Genomic DNA, 14949 nt, shown 5'->3' on the forward strand with positions numbered 1-14949 from the left:
CAGAGCAGCCTGCCCGACCCATGTTCTTAGCAGCACCAGGGGCTCAAAGCAGCCTGCCTGACCCATGTTCTTAGCAGCACCAGGAGCTCAGAGCAGCCTGCCTGACCCATGTTCTTAGCAGCACCAGGGGCTCAAAGCAGCCTGCCTGGCCCATGCAAATTCCCAAGGCCGAGACGGAACAGTCCCTCTCAGCTCAAACCTGAGCAGATCACACAGTTTCTGTTGCTCTTTCTGTAGAGATGAGGAAGGGTGGGCAAGAGGGACTCCTTAGGCAGCTCAGCAGCCAGCTTCGCCAGATCCGCCTACTCCAACCTGGGGTCTCAAGATGCAGCTCACAACATCTTTGCTACACTGTCCTAGCCTCTTCCCTCCTAATTGTATCTAGTGTGATCTGCTTGTGTTCCTGCTATGTTTCCAGAACACCTGTGCTGCTTCCAATTCCTGTGCACCCTGGAGGTTTGCTCCCCTGTAGCTCCAGGGCCTTTGTACCTGTCCCATAGTCCTGATGGCCAGCACAGCCTGTTCACACAGGAACCTATGGTTTGAGCAAACCCTAGCCCTTGGGGTTTCTGTGATTCATCTCTTAGCAAGCATATCCTTTAAAAAATGACAATAAAATGTATTTGATTCAGAAGCCAGAAAAGGATTAACAAAAATGCTTCACCTTTCCAGAAGATTTCTCTGCCAGTCTTCATTAGCTGGCATGGCTGTCAATGAGCAACTTTTCATTTCTTGTCCCCATGCTTGCCACATCTTCCCCTCCTGTCCCAGCCAGGGCTTCTCTCTGCACTGGTAAACTGTATTCTGAAGCTTAACAACATATTCAGTGGGTGAGATTATCTTATAATTAGCCTAGCTGTAAGCCAGGACTTTTTAACCCCAGGAAATGTAAAGTAAAATCTGCCCATTGCTCAAGCCTGAATTTTGCCTATAGTTACTGCTTTTCTTCCTCAAAGTTCTTTATATTTTTGATGGTCCCCGAGGCATCTTCCTCTTCTGTTTGCTTAACTCTCAAAGAGAACATCTTCCTTGGTGAGCTGAGACAGATCATTGGGTTAGTCCCGGTGAGTGTGATGTGAAAGCAACTTTCTATCTGTCCTGCCTTCACTTTGGGGGTATCCTTCGGCTTGGGCCTCTCTCCCGTCCTCAGGGATCTCTGTTGTCAGGCTTGCATTGCAGGTATGTGGGTGAGCACGCACACCCAGATTATCCTGGCACCCAGCTGCTCTCAGAGCATTCTGGGAGATTCTGTGTGGTTCCTCCAGCTAGGCGGCAGCCTTGGGCTTTCACTTCTCACCCGTTTCTTCTTCCCATTGCTCTTCTTCCCTTTGCACCCTTCACACTCCCGCTGCGTGGGGGCCCCCACGTTATGCTGCAACACCAGACAGCACCATAAGTGTCACTGCCTCCCATCTGGCCCCACTGGGCCAGTGTCAACGAGCTTTGATATTTGAGGCTGTTCAGAAATGATGAAGATGCCACTCGGGTTCTCAACGACAGTTTAGACCTGTGATGCTGTAGTCAGGCCCGAGTGGGTTGATGAGGCCTGGCAGATGCTGACTGTTGGTTTTTCAAAGTTCCCCAAACCCATGTAAAAATGAAATTTGAATGTACTGGTATTTTTATAAATAAGAAATTACTTATAGTTAATGCACCAGTACCATTTAAATGTTTAAAATTTTTATTATTTGATTTGAAAGAGAGAGAGAGAGGGGGAGAGAGAGGAATCTTCCATCCATTGGTTCTTTCCTCAAAAGCCTGAAGCAGCCAGGGCTGGGCCAGCTCAAAGCCCAGGAGCCAGAATCTGGCCCAAGTCTCCCGCCAGAGTGGCAGGGACCCAGCCAACTTGCAGCATCACCTGCTGCTTCCCAGGGTGTTCATCAGCAGGGAGCTGGAACAGGAGGTAAGATCAGAACTTGACCCTTTGGCTGTGCCAAATGTCGACCCCAGTAGATATAGTTCTTCATGTCTGTTGGGCAATAGGCGTACACAGACACACATACATACACATGTGCACACCTTCCTGCAGATAAAAACATACACATAAACACTGCTTCATTCTCATATTACTCCAGAGAGAAAATGGTTATTTGCCTGTTTTATACTTGGGAAATTTGGGGTTCTGGGAGTTCCAGAGCTTGCTGAAGCTTGTAGGATTAGCTGCCAAGCAGACCTGGCTCTTATAGCCCATTGTTAATTGTGTGAAGTAACTGAGGTCTAGGCCATGTGACTTGACATCCACTTATTTTCTAGAGCTTTCCGGCACATTTCTAGAGGACAGAGGATGTTCACACGTTTGGCTCAGCCTCCATTGGCTGCTGTGTCCTGCAGTTGTGTCCCACATGTCCTCTTGAGCTCATGCATATATTTTGAGCCCTATTTCTGCCTTGCACTCAGAGCTGGGACTGTGTCAGGGTGAGGGTGTGTTGACCCCTGCACTCAGAGCTGGGGCTGTGCCAGGGTGAGGGTGTGCTGATCTCTGCATTCAGAGCTAGGGCTGTGTCAGGGTGAGGGTGGGCTGTGCCAGGGTGAGGGTGGGCTGTGCCAGGGTGAGGGTGTGCTGCCCCCGTGCTCAGAGCTGTGGCTGTGTCAGGGTGAGGGCCATGCTGACCCCTGCACTCAGGTGGTCAACCTGCTTAGTTACCTAGGTTTGTTCTTGGTGGTAGCAAGGGCTTTGCTCTCCCAGTGCGAACTTTGGAATGGACTTCATGCTGTGTTCTTCCCCTTTTGCTGTCGTGCCTGCCTCAGAGTCACAAGAGCCCTGTTCGGGAAGCTTCTCCCAATGAGGGACACCTTGTGTCACATCCACCTTTAAATAATTTGGGTCCCTTTAAGATCGCTTCAAAATAGGATTATTCTTTAAAGGCTAATTTGACATTTAGGATCTATTATTGGATGTGCTATGTTTTTAATGTGTATGTGTTCGGTTGTGTTTATTTGAAAGAAAGAGTGACAGAGAGAGACAGTGACACAGAGGGAGGGATCTTTCATCTGATGATTCACTCCCTAAGTGCTGCAGCAGCCAGGGAGGTGCCAGGCTGAAGCCAGGAGCCAGGAATTCCCACAGAGCTTGCCATGTGGTTGGCAGGAATCTAGTGCCTGAACTGTCCCCTGCTGCCTCTCAGGTGTGTCTGCAGGAAGTGGGTCAGGAGTAAAGGTGAAGGCAGGACTGGAGTCCAGGCGCTCGATGTGAGGTGTGGGCTTGCCAAGCAGTGGCTTAACTTGCTGTGCCACAGCACCTGTCCAGATGTGTTACCTGCAAAACATGAGGCATGGGAGGTTTAAAAAAAATGCTTAAAAAATAAAGTTGATTTCTTTTTCTTGTCTTATGGCCTCTGCAAGTACCTCTAGGACTATGTTGAATAGCAGTGGTGATAGCGGGCACCCTTGTCTTGTTCCAGATCTCAGTGGGAAGGCATACGTATAGGAAACGAAGAAGTCAAGCTTTCACTATATGCAGATGACATAATCCTATACATAGAAAAACCAGGAGACTCAATACAGAAACTGCTAGAACTTATACGAGAGTTTGGCAGAGTGGCGGGGTACAAAATTAACGAACGAAAATCAACAGCCATAGTGTACGCAAATAACACCAAGATGGAAGAAGATCTAACCAACAGGATACCATTCAAAATAGCAGAGAGAAGTATGAAGTATTTGGGAATAAATCTAACCAAAAGCGTAGGAGACCTATTCGAAGAAAACTACAAACTATTTAAAAAGGAAATTGAACAAAACCTCAAAAGATGGAATAACATCCCGTGCTCCTGGATAGGCAAAATCAATATCATTAAAATGTCTATACTACCACAAGCAATATACATTTTCAATGCAATTCCAATCAAATTGCCCAAAACATTCTTCACGGAACTGGATACAATGATTCAAAAGTTCATCTGGAAGCACAAAAAACCACGAATAGCTAGAACCATCCTGAAAAATAAGAAGTCAGCAGGGGGAATCACAATCCCGGACCTCTGGACATACTATAGAGCAGTGGTTATCAAAACAGCCTGGTACTGGCACAAAGACAGAAAGGAAGATCAATGGAATAGAATAGAAGCACCAAAAGGGAACCCACACAAATACAGCCAATTAATCTTTGACAAAAAGACCAATGACAGCTCAAGCAAGTGGGAAGGCCTCTTTGGTAAATGTTGTTGGGACAACTGGCTGATAGCCTGTAGAAACAAAAAAATAGACCCACATCTATCACCATACACTAAGATCCAATCTACATGGATAAAAGACCTAAACCTACATCCAGAAACCTTCAAACTCTTGCAAGAAAATGTAGGAAATACCCTGCAAGACCTAGGAGTAGGTCCCGACTTTCTAAGAAGGACACCAAAAGCAATAGCAGTTGAGAACAGAATAAACAAATGGGACCTCATCAAACTAAGAAGCTTCTGTACAGCAAGGGAAACAATCAACAAAGTAAAAAAGCAACCCACAGAGTGGGAGAAGATCTTTGCACACGATATAGGCGATAGGGGGCTAATTTCCAGGATATATAAAGAACTTCAAAACAACCAAAAAACCAAAACAAACAAGCCACTCAAGAAATGGGCACGGGAAATGGGCAAACATTTCACAAAGGAACAAGTCCAAATGGCAAACAAACATATGAAAAAATGTTCCAGCTCCCTAGCAATAAGGGAAATCCAAATTAAAACATCGATGAGGTACCACCTAACACCAGTAAGATTGGCCCACATAAACAAGAACACCAACGACGCTTGCTGGCGAGGATGCGGGGAAAAGGGAACCCTACTCCACTGCTGGTGGAGCTGCAAATTGGTACAGCCTTTATGGAAATCAGTCTGGAGAACACTCAAACAACTCAAAATCTGCATACCATATGACCCAGCAATAGCACTCCTAGGAATATATCCAAAACACCTGTTTTACGACAAACCAACATGCATCCCTATGTTCATTGCAGCACAATCAGTAATTGCAAAAACATGGAAGCAACCGAAATGCCCATCAGCAGAAGATTGGATAAGAAAGCTTTGGTTCATCTACTCCATGGAATACTACTCAGCTATTAAAAAAAACAAAATGCAGTTCTTTGTGGCTAAATGGGTACAACTGGAAACTATAATGCTAAGGGAAATGAGCGAATCCCAAAAGATTAGATACCACATGTTTGCCTTGATTTAACCTGTAATTTTTTGTTTGGTTGTTTGTTATTTTTTTTTTTTTGAACCTGTCATTGATACTGTCTCAACCCAGATGTTTCGAAGAAGGGAACTTGCATTATTTTTAACATATTGTTTACCCAATACTATGTCAATTAATTCCATAATGTTGTATATTGATACTGTGGCCTCGTTGGGGCTTTTAACTGACTGGATCTTTACTCTGTTAGACCTATTTTCAGACCATAGAAGGTCTCCCCAAGAGGCCACTGAACTTATCTGGACAATAAGACGCTGAACTTTATGCTAGGCATGTGTCTGCAAGCAATGAATCTCAACCGAACTTGAACTATGGTTATGCAACAAGGTGGAGGAATCCACCATGGGGGGAGGGGTATGGGAGGGGTGGGGGGAATCCCCAGCGCCTATGAAACTGTACTACACAATACAATGTAAGCAACAATAATAAAAAAAAAAATAAAGTTGACATATTAAGTGAAGTTTCTTGTGAGCTCAGCATGTTCTTGATTTTATGTAACCTGGTGTGTTTCTCTCTTTACAGCTTGGGTTGACCATAGCCATTCGCTACAGTCACAGGTAAATAGCTTGGAGTTTTTTCTTTCAACAAATACTGGCTGACAGCTTCTCGTATGTTTGATCTGCAATAATGTCACAGTCGCAGAGACACAGTCGTTTTTCCTGCGTGACTGGCGAGAGTGAGTTGCTCTTTGGAGGAATGTGAGGTTTTAACCTAAGGGGAGGTGGGTAGTTCATAGTTTTTGTTTTTAACACAAAAAAAGTGGGATGTGTTATGGCCAGAGCAAGGAATGATCTTTGGGTAATGCTGTCTAAGAGTGGGGCCTGGAGTCGGGTGTGCCCGGCCACCCTTGTCCCTTGCTCCTTTCTGTCTGTCTGGGTGTGTCTGGCAGTGGCCAACTGCTTCGCATGGTCTGCTGTTGTCTCCAGCACACCGCATGGATGAGGAATGCTGCGTCTTGCTCCACGAGTGCAGTCTCGTGTTACAGATGTTTGCTTCTAGCACCGACCCCGTCCCCTTAGCAGATGTCAGGCCTCATTAGGCTGTGGATTCAGTAGGATCCAGCTCCGCTGGATGAGACAGGGCCTATTCTTACACAAACAGTTCACGGCCTCTCCCATATGCTGCTCTCGAGTAGTAGGTTTGGGGCTCAGGGACATATATGGTCAACTCTCCACCGCAGCCCCCAAAGTTACCCGATTTCAAAATAAGTTTGCTTACTGGAAATGCTGAGTCTGCAGCCTGCAGCCGTGGTTTCCATTTGAATGTGAATTGAGCAATCACAGGCAATCAGGGGAGACCTAGAGACCAGTGCAGGTGAGAGCAGGTGCGGATCTGGGCCTGCACAGGAGGTGTTCTTGTGGGCTGCTTCCGGACAGCTGTGCAGGAAGCTGCACACTAGAGAAGCTCACAGTGGAGCAGGGGAAAAAGAGTTAGCTTTTCTTCCCTCATTGTTAGGCTCCTGGGGCAAGGCCCCATAGGAAAAAAGAGAAATTCACCAGAAAAAAAAATTCAAATTGATGTGGTGTGACTTTTGCTTGACATAGAAATCTTCATAAAGAAACGAAAACCCAAAGAAACAGAGACACATGCTTTTTTTTTTATGATTTCGGAGTGATGGAGAAATGGATTATCATGGGGAGTTATGACTGGGCAAAGCAGGCGTGTAGTCTGGGTTAGTGAAGTATGAGGTCAGGAGGTCTAGCAAGGTCTGTTTTCTCAGCCTTTCCTCTGCGACCCCATGTTGTCAGAGATAAGGCTGTTCCTCTCCTGTGGGTATAAAAGGGCATCTCTCAGATGAAAGTTTTACGATCTGCTTTGGGGGAGGGGGGTGAGCGTGACTTTCCTACCTTGCAGTTTTCTCAAGTGCCATATTTCAGGGCAGGATGTGCTGACCCTCATCAATTTCTTGGAAGCATCTTGAGTTCCTGTGTGCGGCAGAAGCATGCTGCTTCCCTCTTGGCACAACACACACACACACACACACACACACACACACACACACACACAGTGCACACTTCTGAGGCATGGTGTGGATGCTGAGCCTGGGCCTGACAGCCCCCTGTGCACTGGCTATGTTGTAGCAGGGTGGGAAGTGGTTTGGCAAAGTCATCCCAGGAACTTGCGAAAGCCTCTTTTTCTAGATGTTCTAGACTGCCCCTTGGGAAGCAGGTAACATGGCTGGGGGAGGGAATGTGGCTGAGTAGACTTGGGAAGGTGTTGGTGGCTGAGGCCTTTGCTCCCTGCAGCTAGGTCTGTACTGGCTTCCCCCCTCTTAAAGGCCACCCAGCATACTTGGACTCATTCTGCGTTGTCCCAATGCCACACTGGTGGAGAGAGACTCTTCTTGGATCCTTACCTGGGAAGAGATGACCGTGTGGCAGAGCTGCCTCCCCAGGGACTGGAGATGGTGCTTGAGCACTAGTAGAAAGCACCTTGCTTGGATGGCCACCAGCTTTCACTGGAGATGTGGAATTAGTGGCCAGTGGCTATGAGGCTGAGTAGAAAGTGGAATTCCCACAGAGGCTAAGTAGGATGGGCTCTGTTGTGACTAAGGGAGAGGCATGGGGCAGCTCCCAGGGAAGCTTTTCAAGCACTTGTAGGCCTTTCCATGCATATCCTAGGGCTATGATGCCTCTCTGGACTCAGACATAGGACAATGGAGAGGAATTTCACTCCTGAATCCTCAGACTTGTTTCCAACGTATTGGTCCAGGATATTTCTGCGTTGGGAAGCCAGTTGGACACTAGCCAGTGGCTGTTAAAAGGCCCAGCATTGCATGTGGATACGGCCTCAGTTCTTCATTTTAGTGGCTGAAGGGTGGTGGATAAGTCCCATGTCCCTCTAATGTAAGGTTCTGCGATCCTAGCCAATTATTCTTGGCAAAATTTCCTAATGTCTCTTACTCTCTCTCCCTTCCTACCTAGAATGGCCTTATCCTAATGGTTGTTGCAAAAAGTTCAGGTCATGAACAGAAGGCAGAGATAGCATGAATTCCCAAGTACTGGCTATCTTAATAGTAGGTGTGATAGGGAGGTTTCCCAAAATCCATCCATGCCTAGTCGCAGCCTAGCAAGCAGGAAGTAAGACTCTGACAAAAGCTGCTTCCTTGGTCGTCTTGTGGTTGTGTGTACGGAGCCTGCACAGCACTCCTGGCTGCAGAATACCACAAAGCCAGCATTAATGATACAGCTGTGTTCTGTGGATTAGAGGCACTCAGGGTCTGCTTGCAGGGTCTGGAGCCTCTGTTGGGAGTCCTGAAGGCTGGGCCTTGGGCCATCTGAAGGTTTATTCACTTGTGTGTCCGGTGGGAGGTGCTGGCTCTTGGCTTGGGCCTCTTGGCTTCCACATCAGGTCCTCTGTGCTCACACACAGTGTAGCACTGGGCTTCCTCAGAGTGAGTGTCCTGGAAAGAGAAGGGCAGGTGGGAGCTGCCTCTGTTCTCTGATGCAGCTTTGGAGGCTGCATAGCATCACTTGTACCTTGTCCCATCATCTGGGCAGCCACAGCCTCAACTTGAGTCCAGAAGAAAGTAGAGACCCCACTTGTCAGCAGAAGAAGTTTGCTACATGGTAATACTGGTATATAGGAAGGGACATAGCAATGTGATTCTTGGGAAAATGCTATTTGCTGCAGCTCCCAGCTCAAGGTGTGGGGTCCTTATTTGGAGAACTTGTGGAAAGAAATTTAAGACACTGTCCTTGTTGCAAGGTACTTTTTGTTGGGAAATACACTATATAAGAGTGGAAAGAAGATTTCAAAAGGAACACAAGTCCCCCCCCCCCCTTTTTTAATTGGATGTGGGAGGTGGGGATGAAGTAGAGAGAGATATCTTCCACATACTGGTTCACTTCCTAAATGCCTGCCACAGCTGATGTTGGGCTGGGCCAAAGCCAGTAGCTAGAAGCTCAACCCAGGTCTCCCGTGTGACTGGCACAGATCACAGTTGTTTTAGCCATTATACATTCTGTTACAAAATGCAGGTATCTTAAGCAGCAGCTTAGCCACTGTGCCACATGCCTGCCTCGACACTGGTCTTGTGGAAAAGGTACACTTGTCAAGGGACGTGAACATGAAGCAGTTCCCGTCCCTCTGAAGTGGGTCAGTGGGCAGGAGTTCCATCCTCCCCCTCTCCTTTGCCCCATCTCCAGCATTGCAGACCCAGGTGGAATTGATTTTTGTTCTTAGATGCCAAAAGGTGGCCGCACTGCTGTGTGGTGGCTCTTGTGCCCCACCTGATACCTGGCCCTGTCACCTATCTCTGTCTCATACAGGGGGAGGAAGATGAAGGGTGTAGGTTTCTGGTTGAATCCTCTTTAAAAATCCTATTAGCTGATTTAGATTAGCTGAACATTTCATTGTTTTGCTGATTACTTTTTAAATTTCATTTTTTGTTGTTATTGTTGAAATATGCCAAATATCACGTGGACCATTTGGCCTTGTGTGTGTGTGTTGCTGTAATGCAGACTGCAGATCAGATAACCGGTAAGAAAATGTTTCTTTGTCATAGTTCAGGAGTCTGAAAGTCCAAGGTGAAGATGCTCAGAATGTGGTGTGTGGTGATGGTGACCTCCTTGCTTCTGGGGTGGCACCTTGTCTGGGGCACGGTATTTTCCTGTGGCTAAGGGGGACAGGAAGTGAGCATGGCACTGTCCATGCTTTCCCATAAGCACCTGAATCCCATCATTGAGGGGGTCTCCCTTGTGTTCCACCTTAAAGGCTCCACCTCTCAGTACCCCTCCACTAGCCACGAAGAGCCAGTGCTTGAAATGTGGAGGGTACGCAGCCAACCGTAGTACCGTTTCAACTGTTTATATATTCAGTTCAGTGGCATTAAGTCTACTCATGTTGTATAACCACACCATTGTCCAAACCAGAGCCTCCTCATCACCCCAGACCATAACTGCACCCATTAAACAGTCATTCCCCTGCTTCCCTTCCATCTTGCCAGGCCCCGACAAATACTCTTTTACTTTCTATGTCTGTGCATAGGACTTCCTTGGCCACTCATGTTAGTAGCATCGTCTGAGATTTGTCTTTTTGAAGTCTTCAGAATTCTTCCACCATAGGGTGTGCCAGAATTTCCTTCCTTTTTGAGGCTAGGTAACATTCCATCGTGTGTAGGTACCACATTGTGTTTATCCAGTCCTTCATCCGTGGATGCTTGGGTGGCTTCCATCCGTTGACCACGGAGAATATGGATATGGGAGTACAAACAGTCTCACTGGAATCCCTGCTTTCACTTCTTTTGGATGTATACTTTCATGTGGAATGTTGTGACTCACACAGGTTTTGAGGAAAAACCACATTGTTTTCCTGTCAATTATTTCTTTAATTCCTAAAAATTTATTTCTAATTTAAAAGTTAAAGCTAGAAATAGGTCTTACACCTACTGGTTAGCTCCTCAAATGTTTGCAATAGCTGGAGAATGACCAGGCCAAAGCCAGGAGTCCAGAGGGTTAGGGTTAGAGTTAGGGTTAGGAACCCAAGTGCTTGAGTATGGCCTGCTGCCTCTCTTGTTTTGCATTAGCAGGAAGTTATCAGAAGCAAAGCTGGGACTTGAACCTCGCATTCTGATATTGGACATGGGCATCTCAAGTGGTAGCATTCATTTATTTATTTGAAAGTATCATGGGGACAGGAGGAGGAGTATATATAAAGAAGAATCTTCCTTCCACTGCCTCCTTCCCCAAATGGGCACAACAGCCATTGTGTGCCTTGCAGATGCTCTGAGCCAGGAAGTCGAGCTAGTTCTCCCACGGGGAGCAGCTGAGACCCAGCCATCTTCCACAGCTTCCCCAGGAGCATTAGCAGGGAACTGGGTCCAAAGTTTATCAGGCAGGTCTGGAGCCAGTGCTCTGGTATGGGATGTCAGCATCTCACGTAGCTTCACCTGCTGCATCACAGAGCCAGCTCCTCAAGTGTCGCACCTGATCCGCCAGATCCCTCCTGCCCTCTGTCCTCAGTCACACCTCTGTCAGTGAACCAGTTAACCAGATTAGGAGCACGCACATGCACGTGTGTATGTGTCTGCAGGCACACACGTATGTACCTGTGCACAGGCATGAGTTGTTGTGTAGGCAGCATGTTGAGGGATTGCAGGTGGAGCATGACGCTGGTGCTTTATATCCCCGGCAAGAAGAGCACCTGCTGTGGCCAACCTTTCCTCCAACAACAGGTCCTGCCCACATGCCTTTGCTATTCTGACGTTTTCATCGATTTTTGTGAAGTCAGGTCCTTTTCAGCGTGGAAAATCGCCTCTTGAGGTGCATTCCCCACTGTTGGGCTTGAGGTTTTCGGGTGGAATCCACGTGGGGGGTGAAAACTGGGTACCCCCAGAGGTGCTCTTTGCAGATAACAGCTCTGGGGTCCCCCCGCCCACTCGGTGGGGGAAACTGTTCCCCGCTGTGTGGGTGGTTTGTGTTTGTCTCTTTCTTCAAGATTGACAGCTAAGATGTGTTTCCTGCCCGGCTCGGAGCTGCAGCCTGAAGAAGCCAGCCGCCTTGTGGTGGGTACCCCTGAGAGCAGAAGAGAGGGGAGAAGGGTCCAGAAGTGGACATCTTACCTCTGGTTCTTGCTTACCTGACACAGGAAGAGGATGTGGAATTTTTGCACATGCATTTATTCCTGTGTTTCTGAGGAAAGCTGAGGAGGAAAGCCGAGTGTTGGTGGTGGTGGTTGTGTTTATTTAGTGAGGAAGGATGCAAATGCTTCATTTAGTTGCCTAATAGCTACATGGAGATTCAGAGAGGTGTGGCTTTGAGACAAAGTCTCAATGAGTTCAAGAAAGGCCAAATCTGGTACTCTAGTCAGGTCTCATATAGGATCTGGGGTACCCCCTACAAGTCAGTGGCAGAGAAAAAGAACTGTGACACTATCCCTGACCTTTGCTTTCATGGGCACATCCCTCAAAATGAAAGCACAGACCCCGTGGCCAGGGAGCCCTTCTCCCAGCGCCTTTATATTTGTGTTTGAGGTGAGCCCAGTTGGCCTGGCCTGGTGTGCGGGCGTGTGCACTCGTGTGCTCTGACTTCAGTTAGGAGTGGAGTTTGAAGTTCCTAGATAAATCAGAGCACTCCCAGAACGGACGGACCACATCAGTGAACAAGTGCACCTGTCATCTTGGAACACAAAGGGGAGGGAAGGACAGGGCGCAGGGCCATAGGACCTGTTTGATTTTCATGTCTAGTGTTGGCAAATGTCTAGCCACTCCCGTTTGGGGCTGGCTTGATCTTGTAGAGACAACTAGGGGAGACGGTTGTTCTCTAAAGTTTGTAAAAATAAACAACAGTGCTTTTCTGCCCCTTTTTGCCTTCCAGGGAGTAGCCATCGTTTCTGTCACTAGGTCTCTCTGGCCAGCTGCTCCATCTGTCTCTTTTGCAAACTTTGCAGGGAGACTGTGGCCAGATTAATACACAGAGTTGCCAAAGGAGTTATTCAGGCAGCATCTTAGAAGCAAAGCTGTCTTCTGGAAGGTTGCATTTCCTAGATAATGCAAATCACGAAGCTTTATAGGGTGTCTGAGTGAGGTCCTTGTGAACTGACAGGTGTTGTCCGTGTCTCGTGGCAGAGCTTGGCATGGGGCAGCAGAGGTGCCAGGTAAGGGGTAGATGTTCTTCAGGGCCCAGGGGAGTGGGGGAAGTAGATGGATGCTCCTTCCTCTGCCTCCTTCAGACCCTTTGAATCCTGTCTTTCTCTGGCCTATCACCAACTTGCTGGCCTGGTCCAACAGCTTTTCGTCTAACATGCCTATGGCCACACCCGCAGGCTGGTGCCAGGGGGATCTTTTTGCCTGCCACCTGAGGCAATCTTGCTCAAACACAAATCCAATCATGTTCCTCCCACTCGGAAGCCGCCCTGGTCTCCCATGCCTGAAGAACAGAATCCTGGCGCAGAACCCAGGGATTCAGTACCGCATCTTGGATGCCTGCTTCTTTGTGCTCAGCTTCTAGTCTCCTCTACCACCTGATCCTGCTATTTCTTTGGAGGAACTTTCCTCCTTTTTCCTGTATCAGTGAGTTCCTACTTGTTCTCCAGAGGCCCGTGGTTACCTCCTTGGTGAACCTTTGTCAAAGAGCTGAGCTCCTTTGTTGCAAGGCCTCAGGGCTGCCTCTCAGGCCAGACCCCAGTTCTGAATCTTCTTGTTTGTGTCTCAGGCAGCAGGTGGGACAGGCACATTGCCTCCCCGTCTCCTTCACATGGCTTTCTGTGTCAGCATCTGTCCTTAGAGCTAGGGTCATTTACTAGGCCACACTGGGTCTGTGGGAGGCTCTAGCTCATCTTCTCCAATAGCTATCCGATGACTCTTCCCTCACTTTGAAAAGACCAGTCACTCAAATCAAATCCATGTAGAGATTCCACACAACTCAACATTCTACTAGGATTTTCTGTGGAAATAGACAAACCAATTAAAAAATTTGTGTGTAAAGGCAAAAGTACCTAGACTAGCCAAAGACATTTTGCAGAATAGAATTGGAAGGCTTAGGAAGATCTCCTTTTAGGACTAAAGCCTACGGTATCCAAGACCCTGCGGGGTTGGGGAGAGGACAGATTATGCGGGTCATGGACATGGAATTAAAAAACTCAGAGCTAAACCCACATGTAAATGAGCAATTTATTTAAAAAATTTAGTGTTTTTAAAGTCAGATTCATAGAGAGAAGGAGAGACAGAGAGAAAGATCTTCCATCTGCTAGCTCATTCCCCAAGTGGCCGCAATGGCTGGAGCTGAGCCGATCTGAAGCCATGAGCTTCTTCTGGGTCTCACACATGGGTGTAGAGTCCCAAGGCTTTGGGCCATATTCTACTGCTTTGCATCCTCTTCTGCTTTCCCAGGCCACAAGTAGGGAGCTGGATGGAAAGTGGAGCAGCTAGGATATGAACCAGAGCCCATGTGGGATCCTGATGCTTACAAGGCGAGGACTTTAGCCACTAGGCTACCACACTTGGCCCATGACCAATTGATTTTTCAGGAAAGGTTGCCAGGGGTAGGGTCGGGGGGAGAAAGACAACCTTTTAAAGAAATGAAGCAATTGGACATCTCTATCTCAACAGACTGAGCAATAATGAACAAAATATACAAGGACCTACATGTAAAACCTAAAATCTCAAACTTTTGAAAAGAAAATGTAGAAGAAAAGTCTCTGTGACCCTGGTCCAGGAAAAGCTTTTCTTCAGGCACAGAAAGTATGAACTGCAGAGGGATAAGTTGGTAAAAACGGATTATATCAAAATTAAAAACATCTGCTCTCTGAAAAATGTTGCTAAGAAATGAGAAGCAAGCCACAGACTGGGAAAAAATAGTTACAAAACACATATCTGATAAGGAGTTGGATCTAGAATATGTGGAGAACTCCTCAGTTGACAATACAATCCTAGTAACTGGGCGATAAAGACTGGAAATGATGCTTTGCCAACTAAGAAGTACCTAAGGTTGGAAAATATGAGCATGAAGAGATAGTGAATGTCATTTTTCATTGTGGAAATGTGCATGTTATCATCAGAATGACGTATCAGAATGACACATAGTATACATTAAGATTGCTTAAAAATACAACCACAAATACCACCCCCCCAAAAAAAAACCCCAAAGCAAACAACAACAGCAAATTCCAAAACCCAACCCTGACAGTATGAAATGCTGATGAGGATGTTTAGTGACCCTAGCTCTGATACCCACTCAAGACAAAATGACCACTTTGGAAAACAACTGTTGATAGTTTCTCATAATAGCAAGACATGCACTCACCAAGCAGTCTTGTAGCTCC

The 14949-nt window shown here is 47.0% G+C and overlaps 1 protein-coding gene across 1 annotated transcript in view; it reads left to right on the plus strand.

The window, feature by feature from the left end:
• Positions 1-14949, plus strand: part of ACOXL (acyl-CoA oxidase like) — a 284350-nt gene that overhangs the window by 55261 nt on the left and 214140 nt on the right. Inside the window, 1 exon segment of the mRNA XM_040993353.1 lies at positions 5710-5744. Within this exon segment, the coding sequence (XP_040849287.1) occupies positions 5710-5744 (35 nt within the window).

This window comes from Ochotona curzoniae, unplaced genomic scaffold, assembly GCF_017591425.1.
Source record: "Ochotona curzoniae isolate NIBS_2020 unplaced genomic scaffold, NIBS_Ocur_1.0 contig_883, whole genome shotgun sequence".
Taxonomy (NCBI): Eukaryota; Metazoa; Chordata; class Mammalia; order Lagomorpha; family Ochotonidae; genus Ochotona; species Ochotona curzoniae.